Source organism: Podarcis erhardii (assembly GCF_964252035.2).
Source record: "Podarcis erhardii genome assembly, chromosome: 3".
Lineage (NCBI taxonomy): Eukaryota > Metazoa > Chordata > Lepidosauria > Squamata > Lacertidae > Podarcis > Podarcis erhardii.
In genome coordinates this window covers 29,480,274-29,505,957 of record NC_138507.1, presented here as the reverse complement: position 1 = coordinate 29,505,957, position 25,684 = coordinate 29,480,274, and the positions used below count along the sequence as shown (strand labels likewise).

The following is a 25,684-nucleotide window of genomic DNA, read 5'->3' as shown; positions in this document are numbered from 1 at the left end:
AGGGTATCTACTGTTCATTGAACTGAGTGCTGTTCAACATAGCAAAGAGCATAATGTGCGGTGTTACAGGCAAAACTCTGTACTAGCATTGAGAAATCATAGGCCCCATCCGCGCTACGCATTTAAAGGAGGATCATACCACCTTAAACAGTCATGACCCCCCCCAAAAAAAAACCTCATGGGAGCTGTAGTTTCCTAAGGATGCTGAGAGTTTTTAAGTGACCCCTATTCCCTCTCACAGAGCAATAATTTTCAGAGCGCTTTACTATTGCTGCTGAAAAACCCCATTAATGGGCAGCAGCTATTTTGATATTTCATGCTTGGTAGGTCTATGTAGGCCCTCTGTGGCATGGGCGTCAAAACTAAGACATGTAATCATGCGGGAAGCTGTTCAGGTGAAAGATACACCTGGCAATTTAGGCCCCCATAAAGTTTCCTCTTTTTTTTTTTTTAAAAAAAATAATTTTTATTAATTTTCGACAAACAAAAGTACAAACAAAAACATATAAACTGACTTCCCCAAACCTCCCCTTCGCTGCATCCTTATTTTATCAATTTTTTTAGCATTCTTTCATCCAATTCTTAAATATCTTTCTTATTAAAGTTTATCAAATTCAAATTTTACAACTGTAATTCCTTGTGGATAAAGTTTCCTCTTTGGGCCTCATCTTTGCTGCTTCTTTTAAATATCTGAAGTATATCAAAGATTACCAGTATATCAAAGCCGCCCAGAGAGGCTGGGGCAACCCAGTACAATGGGCGGGGTACAAATAATAAAATTACTACTACTACTACTATATTCAGTCAGGCACTTGGGATTCTTTACATCCAAGTTCAACAATATCTGCAGTTCTACTAGTAAATAAGACTTCTCTTGAAAGCATGGCTTAATAACATTTGGCATCAAAAACAAGATGAGTAAAACACTTTCCATCCACAATCATGGTCACTGTAAATCACAAACAGCACCATATATCCATTAACTAACTGTGAAGCTAACATGAGGCCCCATATGCATAATGGTGCATCACTGAAATGATGAAACTGCGTGATAAAAGGCAACGAATGCATGCATTTAGACTATCTTCTTTCTTTTAAGTCATGGTATGAATGAGCCTCATGGGTCTTGCACATAACCACTTTGTTCCTTCCTTGGCACAAGCCATCACAAAACTTTAAACAATGGCTTCATATTATGGCTTGTTCCGAAGCCGCCAGTGGCGTAGCGTGGGGGGTGCAGGGGGAGCCGGGCGCACCGGGCGCAACATCTGGGGGTTAGGGTTAGGGGGCGCAAATCCACGGGTTAGGGGGTGCAAATTACTTGCCTTGCCCCGGGTGCTGACAACCCACGCTACGCCACTGGAAGCCGCTAACCACACTTTCCTTATTCAGACATAATGGGAAACTGTAGTTGACCAAAGACATCCTAACTTGTTCATTCACTCATGTGAAAGGAGGTGTGAAGCAGCCATGAGGTTTGCTTGTATCTTGTAGGCCTAGATATGCCACCCTTATGCAGACTAGAGGATGGATCTACACTTGTTGTTTACAACGTTAAAAATGTGTTATTAAAATGCAACATCAGATGGCACTGCAGAGCAGTGAGCGCCCGACTGTGGGAAACTGCTATTCAGTGTTATACAATGTGTGTGTGTGTGTGTGTGTGTTTTTATAAATGCTTAGCAGGTCAATGTAGGTCCGACCTGAGTTCCCCAAATAAACACTGTGCCAAACACAAGGTGGGCCATAGTGAAGTTCAGAGGAAAAAAATTGGTGAGAGGTAAACTGGTTTTTATAGTCCTGAGGTTCAAGACATCAAATCTTATCTTCAAGGAGGGTACACGTGGCCTATATCTCTTCACATTTGCAGCTTTGGAGAAAATATAGACTCATCCCTACAACTGCTTACTACCGGACTGATACACTACTTCTAACCTCGAACTTTATTAATTTACATGGAGACAGTCCCACCTTATCACTTGATGATAAATATTAAGTATGCTATGCTAAAACTCACGCCCCGCCCCCCGCCCCCACAATTCCCCCTTACAGGGGACTGAACACATGCAGCATAAATTTAATTTAGAACTGAGGCTGCTTTTCTCAGTGTATTATTTATATAAATACAGTCCTTCCCAATGGGCTTCACCACATTTATTCAATCTATATTATACACACACACAGACACACAGACACACACACACGCGGATATCTTATGTATCTTGTCTTACATATGTATATGTATATATATTATATGACTTATATGTACATATTTACAACCCTTCAAAATACACTGCGTTTATATACAAATACAGCTCACCAAGGGGATCCATACAGTAATTTAAAGGAAGTTCTTCATAAAGCAAGGCAGTTTCACATCCCTAAGATGTTGAAGAAGTAAATGATAGCCATATGCCATATTCGGTCGTAAACATCATACGAGTCCAGCCTGTCTGGAACTCCTGTAAGCATCAGTTGGAGTTGTTTCTTTTTTTTGGTGGGGGGGAGCCTAGTAAGAGACTCTAAGCTGATGAAGAAACACATACACATTTAATAAGCAAAGGGGATATGCAGGTAACTGCATAGTGCTTTAGTAAAAATATTCTGGGGTGTGTCCCCCCCCCAGGGGTGGGGGACTTGGAATTCCAACTCATTGTCTTTTGTTTATCTATTCCAAGTGCAGCGTTGCTCCCAAGAAGACAGAAATGTTGGAAGCGCTGTTAAACAACAGCCAAAATATACTCTTCCCTGGAAGAACAAATGGCTTCTTCCCTAGAGACACATTTAAATCCTGAGGACAAAAGTAATGAGAGGTTTTGCATTCACCACCTTCATTTAAAAGCCCTGCAAGAGGCCCCAACGAGCTTGGTTTTAGATCTCGGTGAGAGTGAGCTTGTAAGATCCAGCCGCCTCTTCAATCTGTAACTGGAAAGTATCCTCGTTGGAATAGTGCTTCACAATGTTATCGTCCATATTCACCAAGATGCTAAGGAAATAAGAGAGTATTAAAAATGGGACGCTTTAAAGCCTAGCGGAAACACACCCAGTGGGGCAGCACAAAGCTAGGCCAACCCTATGGGCATCATCATCATAATCTTCTAGGTCGACCTAACAAAATACACTTCTGTGATGAGCAAAACAGGACCCAGGTCTCACGGGGAAAGTTACATTAGGTCTCAAGGTTCTCTTTGTTCTCTTGCCAACTGATGGAGGGAGTATTGGGGAAATTTATGGATTTTTTTTCCAAATAGGGGCTGCTTTCTAGCAAACCACAAAACAGATTGAGACCAGTTAGAGCAGCGTTTCCCAAACTTGGCTCTCCAGCTGTTTTTGGACTACAACTCCCATCATCCCTAGCTAGCAGAACCAGTGGTCAGGGATGGTGGGAGTTGTAGTCCAAAACACACACACACACACACACACACACACACACACACACACACAGTGCTAGAGAACCAAGTTTGGGAAACCTTGAGTTAGAGGTTCAGCCTGCCAGACAAAATCTGGCAAACACTAACATACTCAAAGTGCTTGTTGCCATGATTCCCTTAGGTCCTTGCTACCCAATGAGGAGGAAAGCTACCTATAATTTCAAATTTGCAGCTACATCTATGCTTACTTGTTTATCAAAAGAAACAGTTTAAGGACCAAACATGTGCTAAGAACAGAGGCGGGTTTATGGCAGCGTGGCTGGTTCCATCACACTTGGTACTGAGCCTAGGGAGCGCCATAGAGTGTCACAACCACAACATAGTGAATTGAGCAGAATGCAAGAGGCTGTGTGTGTGTGTGTGTGTGCCAAATTTTGACACCATGCCAGACACTGCTGAAATTTATCAAGTGAGGTGGACTGCAAACATGTGCGATATTGAAAAGCTGTTCCCTTTCACAGCAGTGCTGTGGGCCTCAGATTCTCTATTGCCAATGACCTGGAGCAGCGGTTCCCAATTGGTGGTCCTCAGACCCCAGGGGATCTGCATAACCCACCCAGGGTGTCCGTGGCACAATTCACATAACAAAAACTACCACAGAGATATCAAAATTTGTCAAAAAGTAGGCTTGGCTTTTGAAAAACTGGGGGGTTCCCAGTACTTAGCTAATTGGGAACCATTGTCCTAGAGATACCACTTCATCTTGCTGAGAGATTGTTTCTGGGTATTCTGACAACATGCAATGAGTACAAGAAAGGGATGTGCTGTTGCTGCCTTGAGAGCTAAGTGGTGATTTCTTTTCCCTTAGCAAAACTATTTATTAGTGAAGAGTAAAGACTTAGCACACAACCCAGGGTTGTTCTCTCTTTCTCTCCAGCAGCTGAGGAATCATGCAGTGAGGGTGAGTTCACTTGGATTAGCTCACTTTTGCATTCTAATACTGTGTGGCAGCTGTACTCTCAGAGCTCAATATCTTGGGGAAACAGTATTGCTCCTGTTCAAAACAGGTTCAGTATGGGGAGAAGGCAGATATGTGTACAGAGAGTGTGAAAAACAACATGTAAGACGCCATATCTTGCCTGCAAAGCTGCAGAGGGATACTATTTTCAACATACTCACCCTTTTTTACATTTCTTGAAGACTTTCCCAATTTTATCCAAAGGGACATCGTATTTGTCAGATATCTAAACAAAGCAAAAAGGAAAACAATCACAAAAATGAAGTAATAAGACATGAAAGAGTCCTCACAAATTGCATTTGGAGTTTGCGCTAATATTCAAGCTATGTGCTAACCGTAGTTCAGGACTGAAACCATGGTTTAAACTTCCAAACACACAGCAGTGAAACTAAGATGCAGAGCAGCTTGGCTCCTCTCACAGTCTATCCTGTCAGATTTATAAGTTCATTCTATGGCAGAGCATCCTCTGATGGCAGAGGAATGCCTATAACTATAGCTTGGTCAACTATGGTTGGCTCACTTGCTATACATTCAGTGGTCAGAGATTAGGGGATGTGCAGTCCAACAATAATCTGGAGGTTCACAAGTTGAGCATTCCTGCCCTACAGAAACCAAAAATTGGTCAAATATTTAAACTATTGGCAATAATGAACACCTTTTGCTTTCATAGTATCCAAACCTTCTATTCAAGATGGTAAGCTTTACAAAAGAGCACAAGAGTTCTTAGTGGTTTTTAAGCAAGAGATTCCTACTGTGAGAACTGAGGGTGTGCAGGCTTGTGAGAGAACAGTATATGTCAGATACTCTACCTGGCTCTCCACAAACATCTGAAATAGTTGTAAAAAAATATGTACACCTTCCATCCAGCCCAACAGTCTGTTTTCACAGAGGCCAACTAGATGCCTATAGGAAGCCAGAAGTGGACTCTTTGCCTAAACCTCTTTCCAAGTCATCCAAGTTGGTGGCCATCAATACAGTGAGCTCCGTATTTTAATTACGGTACATGCTGTGTTCTAAGCAAACCAAAAATCAAGCCAGCAAGAAAGACACTGGTGTTATTCTGGGGGAATGCCATAAAACGAGAGTAGAATGCTCTAGCCATCCTGTCCACAGACCCCCTCAGAAAGTCAGAGTCACAAAGCAGTCTGAGTGGCTTGCGGAAGATCTACAGTCTCACCCAGCTGAGTGCTCAATGGTGATAGGAGAACATACCTGAAGACCCTGGGAACTGGAGAAAGGATTCTCCGCCCCCCAAATATACAAGATGGCAGCCCAAGGCCATGAAAGGCACTACACAGCAGTTCACAAAAGAAGAGTCTGCTGGATCAAGTGAATGGCCCACCTAGTCCAGCATTCTGTGCTTGTGGGAAACCAATAATAATAATAATAATAATAATAATAATAATAATAATAATAAATTATTTGTACCCCGCCGATCTGGCTGGGTTTCCCCAGCCACTCTGGGCGGCTTCCACAGAGACCAAAAATACACTAAAATGTCACACATTAAAAACTTCCCTGAATAGGGCTGTCTTCAGATGTCTTCTGAATGTCAGGTAGTTGTTTATCGCTTTGACATCTGATAGGAGGGCATTCCACAGGGCAGGCGCCACTAACGAGAAGGCCCTCTGCCTAGTTCCCTATAGAAAGCAAGATTCAAGCACAAGACCACTCTTCCCTCCTGTGGTTTCCAGAAGCACTGATGCCACCAAACTCTGTAGGCAGAGCATAGCCATTGTGGCTAGTAGCCATCAACAGCCCTGGTTAGAGGATATTTCTGGGTTTGTTCTAATCTCAGCACCAAATGCCAATGTTCATTAGATGGCAGGGCATTTTGTAGCAGCATAGTTTCTCCATACTTGTGCTTTGGTTTCCAATTGAGGGGAGCTTATGTTGCAGCCATCGAGTTATGTCAATCACTCCCCACCCCCCACCCTCTCTCCTTAACAGCCAAGTTTACACAAGGCACAAGGTTCGGAGCACCTCTTGCATGCAAGACATTTCAAGCTGCTGTGAAGGAATCTGAGATCAGGGGCTGGAATCTGAAACCCAAAGGCAAAAGCTTCTGAGCCTTCCCAAAGGCTTGGTTCAACTCCATAATCCTAGCTGGATGAATACATAAGGCAGACAAGCAAAGGCAAACAGCCTAAGTCAGGGGATGGGCAGAGGGTACGCCTCTGGGTGGGTCTGCAAGAGTTTCTGATTCCCTTCTTCTTCTTCTTTTAAAAAAGGAAAAATAAAGGAAAACCAGGAGTAGGGTTTTCTGTATGAGCTGTGAGGTCAGTTCTGGTTAAAAACAAATTCCCAGGCTGAGCATTAATTCAGGGATGCCGTGTTCTTTCATTCTAACTACGTCTCCTCTGGTGAGCCACTGTTTTGCATCTGGTTCCAGGCCAAGGTGTTCAGATTAGGAAACAAAGCAGATTCTTCTAAGCATGAAGTCTGTCTTGGACTACAAATCCCATCATCCCTGACCATTGACTAGGCAGATGTGAGTTGCAATCCAGCAGACATCCAGAAGACACCATGTTGGCAATTGTTGAGATATTCCAGTTAAATATAGTCTAGCTCATACATGTCAATGGATCTTCTCTGAGGAAAATGTAGTTGCAAACCTGAATTCAGGGGATATAGTAATGGGGGTGATCAGGGTTACTGGATAGCAGAGATGTTGTTACGGGTGGGCCCAGGGAGACCAAAACCCATTTGTGTGTGTGACGGGCCTCAGAATTCCTTGTTGGACACACTGCATCCCACAAAATGCAGTGTCAATGAGAGACACACACACACAGCCTCCCACCAATGTAATTTTACTCGGAGACCTATGTTTGCAAATTAGCATCTGTAGGTTTTGTGCAAATTTATGTCATGGAATCTGGTGCTTTGAAGCTTTGAAGCCACCTAGCAACACCCTAGCAATTGTTTTGGAGCTGGATTCCTTTTGGGAAATTGACTGGGGGTGAAATGAGCCGCAGTGGAACCGATATAAAAATTAGAGACCCAGGTTGTTGATTTTGCAAAATGTTTCAATATTAATTGCATTCAACCTTGGGCTAGAATGTGTTCTTGTGTGCCTGCATTTTGTGACTCATGCCTCCCTCCTATGCTGTGTTCCACCACTCCTATCTGACCCTGAAAGTGGCACAGATGGCAGGATGTTTTTCTGTGTCTGCTGTGAGTTGGCACTGGCATCTCCTTGAGAAGTTCCAGGGAGAGATATGGGAAAGGAATGTCAGCAACCCTTACTGAAGGTCTGGTTGCCTAGACAACTGCCCGATCTGTTAAAAGCTGAGACCACAGGTTTTGAAAGACCCTGAGGAGTTTGATACCAGTGTGGAGTCATGTATCTTTATATCCTTTTACCTGTTACCTTTCTTGATGTACGTAGAAGAATGGTTGATGATTTATGACTCTTTGTTTGCTGTGTTTGAACTACTGTGTATAAGCTTCGTTCCGATTTGTGTTCTGGGCAATCTTTTATAACTGGTTCTGGTTGGCAAGACTGTCCAATTGCAAAAGTAAATAAACCGGGTCCCTAGCTGGATCTGACGACGCTTCCTGTAATTTTCTTGGTTCCGTGTTGGTAACAAATTTGGTGTAGAAGCCAAATTCTTACCACAGAACTTAGGACTCGTCGACAAAACTATTGTATTTTATATATTTTGTTGGGAAATGCCCAGAGTGGCAGGGGCAGCCCAGTCAGATGGGTGGCTAATAATAATAATAATAATAATAATAATAATAATAATAATAATAATAATAGTTATTCTGCATGTTCCACACATAGAAAGCACAGATCTGAGTGGTTTTCTGCTCAACACCTCTACCTGAAACAAAAATAGGATTGCCCTGTGAAAATGTCCCTAATAAGACTTCAGATGTGGCTGTTTTCATCCCACATTCTCAAAATATATTTTAGACTTGATAGTTTCTTGGTTAAGCTTTGCAATGAAGTAGATTTTTTTTTATATACCTATGAGTGTGAAGAAGCATACACAAAGAATATCTTCATCCATTATGCAGCATGGGGGTGGGGAGAGAAAGAGGGGGAGACAGACAAAGCATTTTTAAAGAACCTGGTACACTGGCAAGACCTGAGCAAGTAAGGTCATTCACATGAGATCAACACTACTGTCTGCCTCATTACAAGAGATTACATGCTAATTTTGGCATAGGGGAAAAGAAGTCAAATTGTAGGAACTTGCAGTTAAAGAGGTCAGCCACAAAACAAGGATCATTTTCTGTGTCAACAGAAAACGAAGGCACATGCTGTTCTCCAGAGGACAATGGGGTGCACTAAGTGGCTTGTCTGCATGATCTAATCCTGATTTAATAAGTCAGGATATGCATCAGCGTCATGCACCCACATGCAGCCATTTACACAAGTGGGGAAACAAACCAGGAAGTCACAGTTCACCAATGGTCTCATGTTGCATGCAAACCTGGAACTATGATGAATGGCTTTGAAACAAGCCAGGATGTGAGAGCCAGCTTTAAACCATGGAAAGACCAAAGAAGTTTTGTGTGAGGGCATGAAGATCATGCATATCCTGGCATATTTAAGTAAGGGTTTGATAGCACAAACCGGGCAAATCTATGGGTTTTCTGAGAGCTAGACTGGTTCCTGGAGCTCCCATAGTCATCCTGGGCAATAGCTTTACTGGTCCTTTGCCTAGCTCTACCCCTCTGTACTATGAGATTGGTGGCTGTCCTTTCTGTTCTCAGCTTCCCCTTCCTGTTAGCAAAGTACATGAGAAGCATGCAAAGAGGACACACAAGTAACCAAAGCTCTTGCTTTCTCAGTTCATAAAACATATCAGTGGAAAATCTAATGTTAATGTTACGCTGTGTTCTTTCTATTTCATCCAAAGGGTCATTTTGGTAGTGAAATTGGTTTTAACGTTCCCCCCTCTCTCTTCCATCAAAGAAAATATTTGCACAGGTCCAATGGGGTCCAGAGTTAGTGCAGTGATTCAAGCACAGTTGCAGTTTTAGGCTTAGGGAGAACAATTCACTAGGCATTTCTATTGTTGAAACCAATAGGACAACCACACCAATGAGCAAGGTTATTTCCCTGAAGTACAGAAAGCTGGGCATCTTGTTTCTCCAGCTTTTACTAAAATTTGGTGCTAGAGAAGCTTGCAACTTACAGCTTCCATTAGACCCTTCAGAGACGGACTCTTGAGCATAAGTGCATCAAAGACTTCTTCCGATTCCTTTCGAACATACAGCAACACTGGAACAACAACGACAAAGTCAATGAGGATTGAGAAAAAAATCAGGTTGAAAACAAACATTAGGCATTTATTAGTCAAGCAATAAGTGAGATGCTATAATGCGGCACATAACTATTTCAGGCCAGAACAATCAGAAGCAGTACTTTAAATCCATTCTCTGCAAACCAGGCAGAAGCTTGATAGAGTTTGGGCCTGCCTAGGAGAAAACAGGATTGGAGAAAATTATGCACTTGACTCCTCATAAATGGACACTCCAGGGACTTGTCACAATAAATGCTTTCTTTGAGAGCAACCCATCCCCCACCTTGAGAATGAGGTGGTTCTTCTACTCTTAGAATTTCAAAAGTCAAAATATGGTGACATTCGGCTGGACATTGACTGGACTACTGTGATGTCATAGAATGTTCACATATATTCTAAACGACATGAACAAAATTAAACTGGGCCCATCAACTCAGTGTACTAACAGCAGGTCTCCCAAAATGCAGTGATTCACGAGAAATCAGTCGCAGTCAGAGTTCTTTGGGAATAGGGATTGTCAAATCACTCAGGAAACTGTAGCTCTGTCTCCAAACAACTCTCAGAACCCTTAACATACCTGTGGTTCCCAGAATGGACCTTCATTGAAGCAGTAGCTTTCAAGCGATTATAGTAAAGTTTGCTTATAGGTACAGATGTGAATTCAAGCAACTAACCTCCCTCACCCCTACATTCTAGAAATAGCACAATGACTTGGGCCAGGGTCAGGTGTACCTAGACTGGGTGAGGAACTCTGTTATTCAGCAAGCTGGATTTGTGATGTTCTGGTGGCATGGGAGACTGATCAATCAATCAATCAATCAATCAATCAGGAAATTCTGTTTGCTAGGTACTTTTGTACCATCTATGAAGACTTTGAGCCTTCAAATCAAGATATGAGACCATTTCACATTGCAACAGGGAGCCTCAAGCGCTTGGGAAGTGTCACCACTGAGGAAAGCTGTGCTGAGGCTCAAGATCACACAAAGCAAGGAAACTGAGCACAGTATATTGGCTGCCCTTAATTCACCCCTGTGAATGAACACTATCAAAGTTCTATTTGCTATAGGCGATAACAGTACCACACCTACAGTTTCAGTTTATATTATACTAAGATACCGGTCGACAGGGGTGAATTTAGGGCAGCACTGCCAGAGTGAATAACTTCCATGAATTGAAGAGCTAAAATGGAACGATGAAGTGGATTAAAACTGTAATATGCACAGCTTCCTTAAGTTTTCCATGCAAGCCGGTGACCTATTTTGTTACTTGCTATAATGTAAAAAGCAAGCCATTCATTCATGTTGTGGAAGATGACAACGGAGGGGGGAAAGTTTTCATTTGAGTGAATGTTTCTCTGGGTTTAGAGCTGCCTCATGTGGTATATTTTGTACTGTGTATTTGATCCCCCCAAGTCAAAGTGGCCAGGTGTGGGGGGAGGACTTTTGGATCTAGCCCACAGCCAAAATTAACTAACACAAGCCTGCCTTTTAGAATCCATACTGGACTATTATGAAGTACAACCAAAACAGTGCTTTCTTTTCCTCCTGGTAAGTGGCGTTATTTACCTCTCTTTGGTTCTTCTATTCGAGACAGCTTAACCGGGGTGGCAGCAAAATCATCTTCATTGATATAAGGCCCCCTCTTCATGGCAGAGCTACAAGAAAACCAGCCAGGCCATCAGATCACTCAAGCCAAAAGCTTGCAAGACCACTTTCCCCAAACCACACCTATCAGCTGGCTTCACAGGTGACATCAGCCAATGGGCAAAAGGACAGTGTTTAATCATGCAATGTCTGCGCAGTCCTGCTCCCAGCAGGAAACAAGAAAGCAGAATTTTTATCCCTGCCATCTGCAAAACAGGTATTAAAAGTCCTCTGCAAAAATGCTCTTTGGAGCAGCTTGCATGCAAGCTTTTGCAAAGGATTTAAGACATTTCCTGCACTCAAAAGGGAATGTGGGGGGCTCTTTTAAATGCTTTTGCAAGGCTTCCCCTCCCCCTTTAAGTCACCACCATCAGAGGCTTAAAGCGGAAGTGTAGAGAGACTTGCAAAGTGCAAGGGATTTTGACAGGTGGGCGTCCCCGCTACCCTGCCAATCCAGTGATCTTGTCAAATGGTGGACCTACTCACTGGTCACATTTGGCCCACGAGGCAGATCCTGATAAGGATTTGGCCCATGGAGGCAAAAAGGTTCCCCACCCCTGCTTTAGATGTTGTTTAATTCCCATCTGTCCCAGCAGACATTGGCCACTGACCAGGGGTGATGGGGTTGTAGACCTGTAACACCTGGAGGGCCCTGAGTTCCCCATCCCTGAGTTAACTAGAACAAAACAGTGTGTTCCTCATTCAAAAATATTTAGCAGCTCTGGAGTATGGAAGTGGTAACAAGTCTTACCCTTCGCCCTCCAGTTCTTCAGATGCAACAGGAAAAACCTAGAAATGGTACGGGGGGGAAAGTCCAGTTATTTTTACATGTTCTGGAGAAAACTTAATAACGGATCAGTACAATTGTGTTGCATGTACCTAGCAACCTTGACAACTGGTAGAAAAGTGCTGTGGAAACCATTCAGAACTAGCCATTGTCTGCTACTGGTTTGCTGTCTTCCTTGATCCATCACCAACCTATATACAGTGGTACCTTGGGTTGAGTTCTTAATTCATTCCGGAGGGCTGTTCTTAACCTGAAACTGCTCTTAACCTGAAGCACCACTTTAGCTAATGGGGCCTCCTGCTGCTTCCGTGCCGCCGGAGCACGATTTCTGTTCTCATCCTGAAGCAAAGTTCTTAACCCGAGGTACTATTTCTGGGTTAGCGGAGTCTGTAACCTGAAGCGTATGTAACCTGAAGCGTATGTAACCCGAGGTACCACTGTATCTCCCATCTCACTGTTCTCCTAAGCTTGGAGAGGCTCCTGCCCACTGCTCCCTTCCTCACCTTCTCTCTATCTTCCAAACCCCCCAAACCCAGTCCTTTCAAAGTGCTTGCTGGATGCCTACCACCCTGGCTTTTCAAAAATTCTCAGCTACTCTTGCTCTCCTGTTCACCCCCATATACTTGCTACTCAACCCTCTTTCACTTTCCCCCCTTTGTCTCCTCCTGCCACAAACACTTCTTATGCTTTGAGAAATAACCTTTCATACTTCTTTACTATCACCCTCCCTCCCAGATATAAAGCAGAAGAGGAATCGTACATGAGCTCCCCGCTGAAGATTGGAATAGTGAACATCAGGTATGAAGAGAACCGGCTGAGTATCAAGGTCCATGAATGGCTTGAAGATAGTGATATCTGTACGCTTGTGGGACTGAAGCAGCGGCACTTTGACGTCAGAAACTGTTGGAAAGAAGAAGGAAATAATACATTTCTCTCTCACATACAACCTCCCTTAGTGTCTGCTTTCTGAAGAAGAGCCTGTTTTACAACTTCTTGCCAAGTAGAACAAAGTAGAATGGAGATCCTGGGAGTGGATTTGAGACTCTTTCCTATACTACCATTCTGCTGCAAAAATGGCAGGCCTGTTATATTATGAGCTCAAAGACAAAGGGCCACAAGTGGGGAGAACCCTGTCGCATTCCTGTCTTGCTTGCAGGCTCCCCACAGACATCTGATTGGTCATGGTGAGAACATGGGCTTTGGTCTGATCCAGCAAGACTCTTTTTTCATCCTTAACCTGACCCATGGAACTCCCATCTCTATCTGTGCAGCCCCGCCCTGGACTCCATTTATTAGGGCTTGTCCACATTTGAGTGTTAGAGCTAGCTGCAAATCCGCTTTGTCTCCATTCAAAGTAGTCTGTGTCCACATGTATTTGAATCTGTACACCAGGAGCAACTCGGGTCTTTCCCATTCATACCAGGAGGTGGTCCCTTCTGTATTCGTCCCTGCCTTCTACGCCGTGGATTCTGTCAATTAAGTACCGGCAGGATCTGTGGTGCAGATAGCTGTGCACGTACCTTGTTTTTCTAAAAGAATTCCCCACCCAAGTAGTATGCAAAAGCACACAGTTTATATCTGCCTGTGCAACTTTCTGGTTTTGTGCAAATCCAGAAAGGGATCAAAAAGGAAATAATCCATTCAGGATAGCCCTGGAAATAGCTACTAGTACAGCTGCGGGGGGGAAATGAAAGCACTTAGGAAGTGCTGAACATGGAAAGGGCTGGCTGAGCCCCAAAACACCAACAAAAACAAATTGGCTGTGATCCAGAGTGGAGTGATTTGATTTCCCACAGAGCGGTCTGGCACCCAGTTTAACACCCTCAAATTTATAACATCAAGTTTTGGATGCCCCAAGGAGCATTCAGATATTCCACCAAGACACCATTTCCAAAAATGAATGTATTTAAATGCATTTATCTCTACTTCTGCCTAATATAGTTTGTGAGGTGGCCCTACATTCATGTCTTGGTGTAATTACATTAAAGTTGCATTTTCTTGCTCGACTGCCTCTCCTCAAGCTGAACACCTATTTAGCAAGGGCTAAATAAAGGTTCAATTCCACCAACACCATTATTGTCTACCCCACATCAGCACACCTCCCCTTTAAGAAAAACAAACCAACCCTGTGCTTTATACTATTGCTTGCATTTCAAATTTAGATTTAGTTGAAATTTTCCATTAAATGAAATGGCACTTTAATATTTCCTTTATACCATTGCTTGCATTTCAAATCAGATTTAGTTGAAATTTTCCACTAAATTAAATGGCACTTTAATATTTTCTACTTACAGGCATTCAGCTGGGAGCTGGGGTCAGTACACTTGCCTTTTCTTTTGCTTTGTTTTCGTTCTTCATCTCTGATCTTCCTCTCTGCCCCCTGTCAGATAGAAAGAAGAAAGGTTATTTACAGAGGCTTGGCTTCCTCCCCATTGAGGTCAGCATCCCTGGTCCCTCCCAAATCAGGCATTGTGGAAGTCAGTCACACTTGGAACTTCTTCCTCTTCCAAAAGTCATTGAACTTGAAACCAAACCCATACACAGTTCAAATCATCAAAGACATAGTAAATCTAACTCTTTGAAGATGGAGTGTTATGGTGTTAGTTATTACATGTAATCTTCACAACTGTATTAAAGGGTGGTAGGCAAGAAAATTGTTGCTGCATCTCTCAGCCAGTATAACTGGTGTCTCTGTTTTATAATCAATAAAGACAATTTTTTTTATGTCAGAGCAAGGCTTGAAGTATTATGGACAATATATTAGAAATGTAGATTGCAACCAAGTATGAATGATCAATTATTGTACCCGCCTTGCGCGTGCGGGGGGGGGGGGCAGATTCAAGCCAGAAAATACAGTGGTACCTCGGGTTACAGATGCTTCAGGTTACAGACGTTTCAGGTTACAGACTCCGCTAACCCAGAAATAGTACCTCGGGTTAAGAACTTTGCTTCAGGATGAGAACAGAAATTACGCAGCAGCAGTGCGGTGGCAGCAGGAGGCCCGGTTAGCTAAAGTGGTGCTTCAGGTTAAGAACAGTTTCAGGTTAAGAACGGACCTCCGGAACAAATTAAGTTCTTAACCCAAGGTACTACTGTAATTGTAAGCATTGTTTATGTCCCTTGCCATAAGCAATGAAGTAGTTAGTTTTATACACAGGCAAACCTACATGGGTGAAAGGATGCTACAAACAGAATAAATTGGTTTGTCTCATTTAGAAAACAAGGAAAGGGTGTATTCAGGTTTGCTGTGAAATATCACTTTTAATTTGCTATGTGCCCTATTAAATTTTTTATTGATCAATACCTAAAGCAAAGCAGACTTATATTATTGTTTAAAAATGTTACTTTCAAAGCTTTTGGATGTTACGTTTGCTTGAGTTCCTTTTAAAGACAAATGATCCCATAACAATACCAAGGTGGATACGGTCAACCATGTGTTGTTTTACTGCAGTTCTAACCAGGGGTTTAGAAAGTATATAATCTAACCTCTCCTGAGACTGTTTCCAGGTCAATCTTTAGAGACCTTCTTGAGGGAACTAATACTGTTATTACTGAGCAGGTGCCAATTTTGTTAAGGTCTTGTTTTGTTAGACTTGTTGTGATTGCTAATTCTACATTTGTCATCCTTTATAATAAATTTTATCGAGGCTGTGCTCCACTACCGCAGAGCTTTCCAAACTTTTCATGTTGGTGACACACTTTTTAGATATGCATGATTTTGCAACACAGTAATTCAGTTTTCCTAGCAAACCAGAGGTTAAACTAACCCCTTTCCAGACCTGGGAGGAGTGAGGGGAGCATTCGCACAACACACACCTACACACTGCAGCCGACACACAATTTGGAAAGCTCTGCACTACCATATAGTGGATATGCTCTCTCTGCACTAGGGCTGGGTAATATATTGATATATCGTCCAAAACCGGTTTGAAGTCCACATCGAGATATTGGTTTCATAATTTCTGACCTGGCAATATATCGCAAATCATGGTGTGTGTGTGTGTGCGCGCACGTGTGTGCGCTATGCAAAAATCACAATGAGGGGGAAACCATGAAGCCAGCCAGCCAATGCCTCTACAGAGCTCCATCCTTATTTCAGACATTGTGATATATCGCAATGTTTAGCTGGTGATAAACCAGATATTGCCCAGCCTTACTCTGCATAGGGTGTAGCTTCCCCCAACAGATACATAGAGCAAAACAAATGCATGTAAACTGATCTTGTTTAATTTTGAGAAAGCTTGCTTCTCCTTCTCCAGATGAGTTGAGTGTACACACACATACACACACACACAGAGCGATAGAGAGATAGAGAGAGAGAGACCAAGCAATTATTACAATTCCTTCCAAGTGCCTAGCTGCTGAGACAACTAGTGGGGCAAAGTTTTAGGTTAAGCTACTGGCTACAGGCTCCTGCCAACCTAGCAGTTCGAAAGCACGTCAGAGTGCAAGTAGATAAATAGGTACCGCTCCGGCGGGAAGGTAAACGGCATTTCCGTGCGCTGCTCTGGTTCGCCAGAAGAGGCTTAGTCATGCTGGCCACATGACCCAGAAGCTGTACGCCGGCTCCCTCAGCCAATAAAGCGAGATGAGCGCCGCAACCCCAGAGTCGGTCACGACTGGACCTAATGGCCAGGGGTCCCTTTACCTTTACCGGCTACAGGTGCTAAAAGAAAGGTGCAGCAGTAAAGCCACAGAAACCCCAAACTGAGAACATGGAAGTTTCTATCTTGTAAACTTGCATCTTGTAAGCTAATCAATAAAAATGAAGATTGAACTGTGGTTGAAAACAGGCCCATTTGGCCCTAGCTTCGTTGTTTTTTCCTCAATAGCGAGCAGCCTTGATTTTTTTTTTAAGTTGATTAAAAAAAGTAGATCGACCTTGTTCTTCAATGTTTTGCTACTTGGATTTAGCACTACATTTTTTTGTTAATGGGGACAGAATCTGCAGGACAGAATGACCGCTTAACCCAGATGATGTAGAAATGCCAAAAGAGGGAAATCAAGGAAGCCAGAGTTGGCAAACTAGATGAACCATGCTGCTTTGTTCCTAAAATACTTTTTTTGGTATGTTTTTTTCTTATACACAACTTTGTTTTTTCTCTCATGTCCCCACACTTTTTTTCTCTGTATCTATTTATAATTGAAGTTCATTCAATAAAATATTAATATTTAAAAGTAGGAAAAATGTTCCTAAAATAACTGTTGCTTTTATTGTTGGTTATTTATTAAAAGCAAATAATGTCTACAATTTTATCTCTCATGGTCAAGAATTAGGTGTGTTTTGGATTCCATTTATTTCAAAAAGTTTAACAAGGCTAAGAATTCATTTCCTGAGCAACTGATAGTCATCAGGTAGCTGACATCAATGTTCATGAGGTATGTGATGCTAGTGTGTGTGTGTGTGTGTTTTAAAAAAAGCAAGCAAATGATCAGTGATGACAATACAACGATAATTAGCTTTGATTGGTGGAATTTGTGAGATAGCTGGCAGAGTTCTTCATTTTGGTTGGCTAGCAATTTCATTAAACACCTCAGAGTTATAAATAAGAAAATCTAGCATGTGCTCGTATTTTTCTGTTTGAAATGGAAGGTTCATAGCATCAATGTGTGTATGTGTGTGTATACACACTTGAGACTTTTCACTTGACATCCTTTCCAAGTGATTGCGCCCTCACCAAATATGTAAATAGCACAACACTGAATGAGTCTCAAAAAGTAACAGGTCATCTTAATTTCCAAGTGGTGAAGAGTGTTGTTGTTTTGAATTGTAGTTTAGTTTAGCCAGTCAATCTCATTTCTTACAAGACAAGCAGAAAAAAATAAACAATTTGAATTGTTTATTTTTCTGCTTGCCTTGTAAGAAATGAGACTGATGGACTAAACTAAAAAGGCAAAACATTCCTAAATAAAGCTATCATTTTACAGACTCCATCGGCTTTACCTTGTCACAGAAGACTTTAATCTGGCAGTAAGCTCTGTGGACTGGCTTGTTGCTCCTGTTGTTGTAGCTGTAGGTGTCAATCTGAAGATTCAGAGGAAGCCCTTTGACACCTTTCTGAGATGAGAAGTCTGTGCTGAGGCAGTTTACGGCAATGAAGACCTACAAACAAACCAGGAAAACCCATTCTCATCAAAAGCAGCCTCAAGGAACTTTTTTTTTCTGCTGCAGCAAGAAAATTCATCAGTACTGTATTCAGCAACAAACCACAGGATATATCGTGCAGATGGACCACTAGTGTGAAGTCCAACAAAGTCTAACAGAATAATCCTATGCATGTCTATTGGGATGCCATAGGACATCACTGCCAGTTACGTGCACCCAGAATTGCAGACCCTCCAAGTGTCCCTATTTTCCAGGGACAGCCCCGGATTTACAGAAGCCGTCTGTGTGTCTGATTTGAACCCGGAATGTCCTACTTTTGCTTAGGGTGATTTTCATCAGAGTGTATGGAGCTATGGGACCCCCAAGCAAAGGAGATGAGTAACTATACAACCTTTAGAAGACAACTGAAGGGAAGTTTTTAAATGTTAAATGTTTTACTATGTTTTTATATATGATGGAAGCCACATGATTCAACGCTACGCCCATGATTTCGCCCCTGAGTTCCAGATGTGGTCAACACATCTTAACTTCAACAGTGGCAAATGTGAACCCATTGCCAGGATTAGTTCCTTAACGCGGATAGACATCAGTATCTTCTATCTGGAACAATTAGCTGTTACACACAACTACAGAAGGGCAAGGAATACATGTACAAAAAAAGAAACCCCAATCAGATCTTTTGCTCAGAAGAAACGTTCTGCAGAATTTCGGTATGTCTTTCCTTTAAAAAAAGGCATATTTATGTATATTTGTTGGAGAGAAGAAAAGACAACCTGAAATACCTGTTCTGCTGGTTGCCAAATGTTATTTCACTCTGTACCCTCAAGGGGTTTATTAACCATCATTTGAGACCCACAACTTTCACACATTAACTGTGGGTTGATATGACATGAACTTAATATCTCAGCATTACAACTGCTTCTGCACTTGGAATGCCCTTGCCCAACCAAGCACAGAGTCAAAGAAGTGACACCGCTCCAATAATAAGCGGTAAAATAATTTGATTTGTTGCACCTCTTACCTAAAGGCTGGTTTTCTTCAAAGCAAGGCGAAAATCAAAACTGATCAGCGGTGAATGACTGACCCCTAATGGAAATAACAATAGCTGCTGCAATTCTAAAAGGCGTTCTCTTCCTAATGATGGGACGATGATAATCATACTCAAAGCGAACCACTAAAACAGTAGACTTAATTCCATCCATTTCAGTGGGTCTACTAAGTACTAACCCACGAAAAATGCTAGGGAACCCCAAAAGGAGCAGGCCTCCAGTGAGAAATTACATTGCAGTGTTGTTTTTCTGTTTTATAGTTAAAGCTATGGTTTTACCAGTAGTGATGTGTGGAAGTGAGAGCTGGACCATAAAGAAGGCTGATTGCCGAAGAATTGATGCTTTTGAATTATGGTGCTGGAGGAGACTCTTGAGAGTCCCATGGACTGCAAGAATATCAAACCTATCTATTCTTAAGGAAATCAGCCCTGAGTGCTCACTGGAAAGACAGATCCTGAAGCTGAGGCTCCAATACCTGGGCCACCTCATGAGAAGAGAAGACTCCCTGGAAAAGACCCTGATGTTGGGAAAGATGGAGGGCACAAGGAGAAGGGGACAACAGAGGACGAGATGGTTGGACAGTGTTCTCAAAGCTACCAGCATGAGTTTGACTAAACTGCCGGAGGCAGTGGAAGACAGAAGTGCCTGGCGTGCTCTGGTCCATGGGGTCACGAAGAGTCGGTCACGACTAAACGAATAAACAACAAACTGTTTTTCTAGAAAAAAAGGTGTCAGAGCCCACCATGAACTTCCTCCTTGTTCTCTTAGAATGACAATGGTGCCTCCTGCTGGAAAAAAAAGCTCTGTGTCATTTGTCCAAAAGCTAAGTTTTGAGGCACATCCTCAGTTGACCTCATCCCTGTGTTAAGAGTGGAAAGAACTCACTTATGAATTGCACCCCACAAAAGCACCAAATAGATTTGACGTCAGGACTTCCAGAAGGCAAATGTGCCTGCCTGTGGCCTAAGTACATTATCTGAGGTAATTTTCTAGACCAATGGATGGGAACAACACAGAGAGAGAACCAGAAGTTTCTCCCTTGTTTCCAGAGGTAGTTCCCACCCCAAATGGATTTCTAACCAGTTATCTTTGACAACTCTAATCAGACCTGATCTACATGCAGGTTTCATTTTAATTAGCAGTTACTATCTATGTAACACCTTTAATGAATGTGACACCTTACTGTCTAATGAGCTCACTAGCTTTCATGCCAGCTGTTTTTTGAAAAGCTGGTTTTGCTTATCAAAGCTTTTACTCATGCTCAAGAGGAAGTCAAATGTACAGCTAGGTAATATTTCCTTCAACAATGGCTTAGAAACTTTTGCAGCTAGCAGTGACAATGTGCTGACAGTTTTTTTTTTTTAATTTAAGCAGTAAGATGTCAGCAAACACTAGAACTCAGGGGTCATCTAAGAAACTGAATCAGCTGTAGATTCAGGAGAGGCAAATGGAAGTCTCTCTTATGTGGGTCAAATTTATGGGTCAGGTGCCTTTCAAAGAGGATTTAGACCTACTTTCCCATGAATTCGGCTCACCAGCAGTTACTAACTACAATAGCAAAATAGAACCTCCATCTTGTAAGGCAGTATACCTTTGAATACCAGATGCTGAGGAAAAATAGGCTGATGCTTCCATGCCCTGCTTATAGGGGCTTCCTGGACGTATTTGACTAGCTGTCATCTTTGCAACACAAAGGGAGGAGTTGTTCTCTGTACTTGCAACTCTGGACTGAGCCAGCTTGCATGTGTCATGCCAGAACACCTTGCATCCATGATCTGGAAAAGCACCATCTTTCTGATGAGGAAGTTTTGTGTGTTTAATTAGAACTCTTAACCCAATTACATTCTGTTTCCTGATGTGAGAACAGGGAAGAACTGCTATGGGAAAAGCAGCCTAGCTGCTGCGTCTGTTTCCTGAGGTAGTGCTTGAACTGAGGTGGACTGGAGGCAGATGACTCATGAATGAAATCCACAAGCTTATCGCCAACCTCCCCAAATTTTAGCTCAGTCAGGCTCTCCCTAAAAGGATGAACTAAGGAGACAAGTGCAGAAGGTAAGGAAGGGACCTAGAGAAAAAAGCAGCTCTCTCTTTTTTTAACATCTGTTTGGATTATACAATCCAATGCCGGTCATTAGTGTTCGGTTGGGTGTTCACCAGTATGCGGATGATATCCAGCTCTACCTCTCCTTTAAATCAGTACCAGTGAAGGCAGTGAAGGTCCTGTGTCTGGAGGCGGTTGGAGGATGGATGGCGGCTAACAGATTGAGGTTGAATCCTGACAAGACAGAAGTACTGTTTTGGGGAGATGGGGGCGGGCAGGTGTGGGGGACTCCCTGGTCCTCAATGGGTTACCTGTGCCCCTGGGAGTCATATTGGACTCACAGTTGTCCATGGAGGTGCAGGTCAATTCTGTGTCCAGGGCAGCTGTCTACCAGCTCCACCTGGTACGTTGGCTGAGACCCTACCTGACCACAGACTGTCTCTCACCAGAGTGGTGCATGCTTTGGTTATCTCCCGCTTGGACTACTGCAATGCGCTCTACGTGGGGCTACCTTTGAAGGTGACCCGGAAACTACAACTAATCCAGAATGCAGCAGCTAGACTGGTGACTGGGAGCGGCCGCCGAGACCATATAACACTGAAAGACCCACATTGGCTCCCAGTACATTTCTGAGCACAATTCAAAGTGTTGGTGTTGACCTTTAAAGCCCTAAATTGCCTCAACCCCCATCACTCAGCCTGGACACTGAAGTCCTCCTCTGAGGGTCTTCTGGAGGCTCCCTCACTGCGAGAAGCAAAGTTACAGGGAACCAGGCAGAGGGCCTTCACGGCAGTGGCGCCCTTCCTTCAGATGTCAAGGTGGTAAAGAACTATACAACTTGTAGAAGACATCTGAAGGCAGCCCTGTATGGGGAAGTTTTCAATGTTTGATGCTTTATTATGTTTTATATATTCTGTAAGCTGCCCAGAGTGGCTGGGGAAATCCAGCCAGATGGGCTGGATATAAATAGTAAGATTATTATTATTATGAAGCAAGCCCATTGAAATAACTGGACCTACATTTGTCATTTCAATGGGTCTACTCAAAGTACAGCTAACCCTTTTTATGCTTCTTATTAAGAACCTTCTTATTAAAAGCACCTCATCTCAGCTATCGTTTAAGATTGCTGCTTTTCTCCTTCTCCAAAAACTAAATGCAACATTTGGCTGGGATTGTAAGCTGCCAAAATGACATATTGTTCTCTGAATCTGTGTCTTAAAGGAAAAGGAGGGCGAGTGACTGCACCAGATACTTCCCCACCCAAGAACTGCCAGAAGAAAGAAATATACAGCCGCAAAAGTTGTTGGACATCTTCAGCCTGTAGAGCAAGATTCCTCTTCTGACAGCCATTCTCCTTTTTCAGAGGGCACTTCTGCATTCTTGGCTACATTAGAGTTTAGTGTGCATGTTGTTTTTGAGCAGGATTCTCTATGTAAATTTTAAGGAGGCAGCAGCAACTTACAGATGGGCTTCCATTAGAGCATGCATCTACATGATTTGAGCCCTTCCAATACAGACATAGCAGAGAAGTAAGGGGGTTCCTGTTTGGTTGTACACAACGTGACTCTTACATGAACAAAGAAATGCTCGGTGCACAACGTAGCATTCATATGTGCATATAGGGCATTGTCCTCCACAGAAGGAAGAAACAGAAGTCCCTGCATGTGCAAGGCTTCTCATTCTTAGGTCTCGCAGCATTACTGGCTATCAAAGATACTACCCTCCAGTATTAACACTTCAAAATATACCTCAGCAAACTGTGCATTGCTGCCATGATGTTTATGCATATGCATTTATAACGCAAGTGTGGGCTAAATATAGATTTGCAGTAAATTCAAGCATCCATGTCCAACTAAGATTAAATCTCTAGAGCAGGGAGGGGGAACCTGCAACCTGCGACAGGCTATTGGATCCAGTTCACCTAAACTCCAGCCAGAATGGTCAGTGGTCAAAGATGATGGGAATTGCAGTCCAAAAACATCTGGAGAGCCACAGGTTCCCCTTCCCTGATGTAAACACTCTGGAGAAAAAGCTGAAGAATAAAAACTCCAGTAACTCACAATGACATTTTAGCAAGGCAAAAATAAGTACAAAAGGGGGGACCTTCCAGACACAGGAACCAAGAAATGGGGATTGTTGTTCCCTTGCACACCACGGGGGAAGAATAGTACCTGCCACACAGACCAAATTTAAGTGCACTCAACCATTCATAGTGCTAGATTAGCATGCCACATATTTGGCTATAGATCACAGAATCATAGAGTTGGAAGGGACAACCCCCTGCAAGGCATGAATCTTTTGCCCAATGTGGGGCTCAAACCCACAACCCCAAGATTAAGAGTCTCATGCTCTCCTGCTTGATTAATGGGTGCTTTCTTCCGCCACACTGACGATAAGGATCAATAGTCTAAGTTTGAATGAACTGACAAGATGAGAATAGATTTGTCATCTCATCATGTACGATTTATATAATTTGCTTAAAATTGTTCTTAACGTGGTATTTTAAATTGTTGTGACCCACCCTGGGCGATTAATTAATTAATTGATAACATTAGGAAAGGCTTGATTTGTAAAATTCACACCGCATCAGACCGGGGCACATATTTTACAACTTAGCAAATGCAAGATCGAGTGACACCGAACCAGGTGGTGCAATCCAACCTGCGGGAAAGGCTGGCAAAAACAAAATGGCAGGCAGGCAGTTTCCAGGTAAGGCAAATGAACCAACCATTGTATGGCTTACAACGACACAATTGTCCAGAACAAGTGGCAGTTGCAGTGACTGGCAATTAGCTGCCCTAATCATAGAACAATAGAGTTGGAAGAGATCCCAAGGATAATCTAGTCTAACTCCCTGCAATACAGGACTCTCAATCTGGAGGGCACCAGATTCTTCATCCTTGCCATAAATCTAATCTGCCTAGGTTGGGGATTCAGTGATGGTGATGACAGAAGATGCAGTAGAAAGTAGATGTGGTGCTAGAGGACCGCTTCATTGGTTCCCCCGAGAGGCCAGCTCCATCAGGCCATTCCTTCCCTCAAGCATCACCCAGCAGCAACCACACCATTGGCTCTTTGGGGAGACCAGCTCCATCTAGCTCCTCTCCCTCCTTGAACTCTTTCCATTCCAGCTGGCAGGGGTGCCAACTTGGATAAAATATTTGGGGGGACTCAGGTAAGCCCTGCCCCACATAATCGACCACAAGACGTGGTGCACACATACCATTTAAATGGCAATGCCCATCAACTGAAATGGGGGCAGCCCCCTCAAAAAAATTATGGGGTGCAAAGAGACCTCAGCCCCTAGGAGCTGGCTCCTATGCCAGCTGGAAATTATACACTCCTAAGAATGTTTCCTTTTTCCTCCTTGTTCATTTCTCCCTTGGTTTTTGTGAATTTAAGATTGTAAGCCTGGGTTGGCAAGAGGTGTCTTGATTTTATGAAGCTTATTTGACTAAAGAATGGAGTAAACGCACTGTGGATAAGCAGCGAAAGTGGCGTTCCTGAAACACTGTGAAGAAGAATCAGATGTTACGCCGCAATCCAAACCACATCCAATCAGAAGCAAGTCCTATTGAATCCAGCAAGGCTTACTGTCAGGTAAGTGGGGTTAAGACTGCAGCTGCTGTTAAAGCAATTAATAATGCAAGGCAGGATTTGAAGCTACAGTCAAAGGAGGGGGGGGGGAGCTGAGGCTGCAATCTTGCTCACTCTTACCTGGAATGAGCCCCAGACACAGAGCACTTAAAGGGGAAGCATGGAGAGGATTGTACTGCTGGTGTCAATGCTACACTCCCTCTCATTACAAATGCCATTAAAGCTTGCTTGACTCATCCGCATGCCTCCCATTTAGTTTCATCCTCACCAAACTGGTATCTCAAGACAGGCAAAACCTGTGGCAACACCTTCCTTTAAAGTGCCACATGACTAAAAGCTTCATTAGGAAGGCATCGCTGTGGCTACATGCAACACTCACAGCCCAGGAAAATGAGAAATGACCTACTACTCTTATTAACCTAATAAATTAACATCATACAAAACACAAAAAACACCTGGGGGTCAAATTGCAGGAAGCAGCACACCTTCTTCAGGGAACAAGTTAAACAAAAACATAAAATCCCACAACTAGAACAAAGGGAGCTCATAGATTTCATTTCAGTATAAAGCTACTGTTACGGCAAAAATCTGGGTGCGAGGCTGCTCTGCCACCCAGCTCATCGGACTAAGTCCGTGGGTCCCTGCGGAGGAAAATGAGCTCAGCCGGAGACAGGAGCAAACTGCAGAAGATCCAAGTTTATTGCGCAACAGGTTCAAGGCGAGATTGAACAGTGAGAAAGGGGTGACATGAGTTTTTGAAACTCCCTCCATGTCCCAGAATACAGTGCAAAACACGTCATGAATACATCACAGA

General features: G+C 43.0%; 1 protein-coding gene across 2 annotated transcripts in view; it reads right to left on the bottom strand.

Moving 5' to 3' along the window:
- Positions 1–1,666: 1,666 nt before the first annotated feature.
- GRHL1 (grainyhead like transcription factor 1) overlaps positions 1,667–25,684 on the bottom strand; it is a 63,775-nt gene continuing 39,757 nt past the window's right edge. Inside the window, exons 9-16 of one of the 2 annotated variants that reach the window (XM_081857083.1) lie at positions 18,022–18,180; positions 14,370–14,457; positions 12,838–12,977; positions 12,042–12,079; positions 11,213–11,301; positions 9,540–9,625; positions 4,551–4,615; positions 1,667–2,986 (exon numbers count right to left, since the gene is read on the bottom strand). In XM_081857083.1, the coding sequence (XP_081713209.1) occupies positions 2,872–2,986; positions 4,551–4,615; positions 9,540–9,625; positions 11,213–11,301; positions 12,042–12,079; positions 12,838–12,977; positions 14,370–14,457; positions 18,022–18,180 (780 nt within the window). In that variant the 3' untranslated portion in view covers positions 1,667–2,871. The remainder of the gene's footprint in view (positions 2,987–4,550; positions 4,616–9,539; positions 9,626–11,212; positions 11,302–12,041; positions 12,080–12,837; positions 12,978–14,369; positions 14,458–18,021; positions 18,181–25,684) is intronic. The other variant, XM_081857084.1, reaches the window with a different exon arrangement.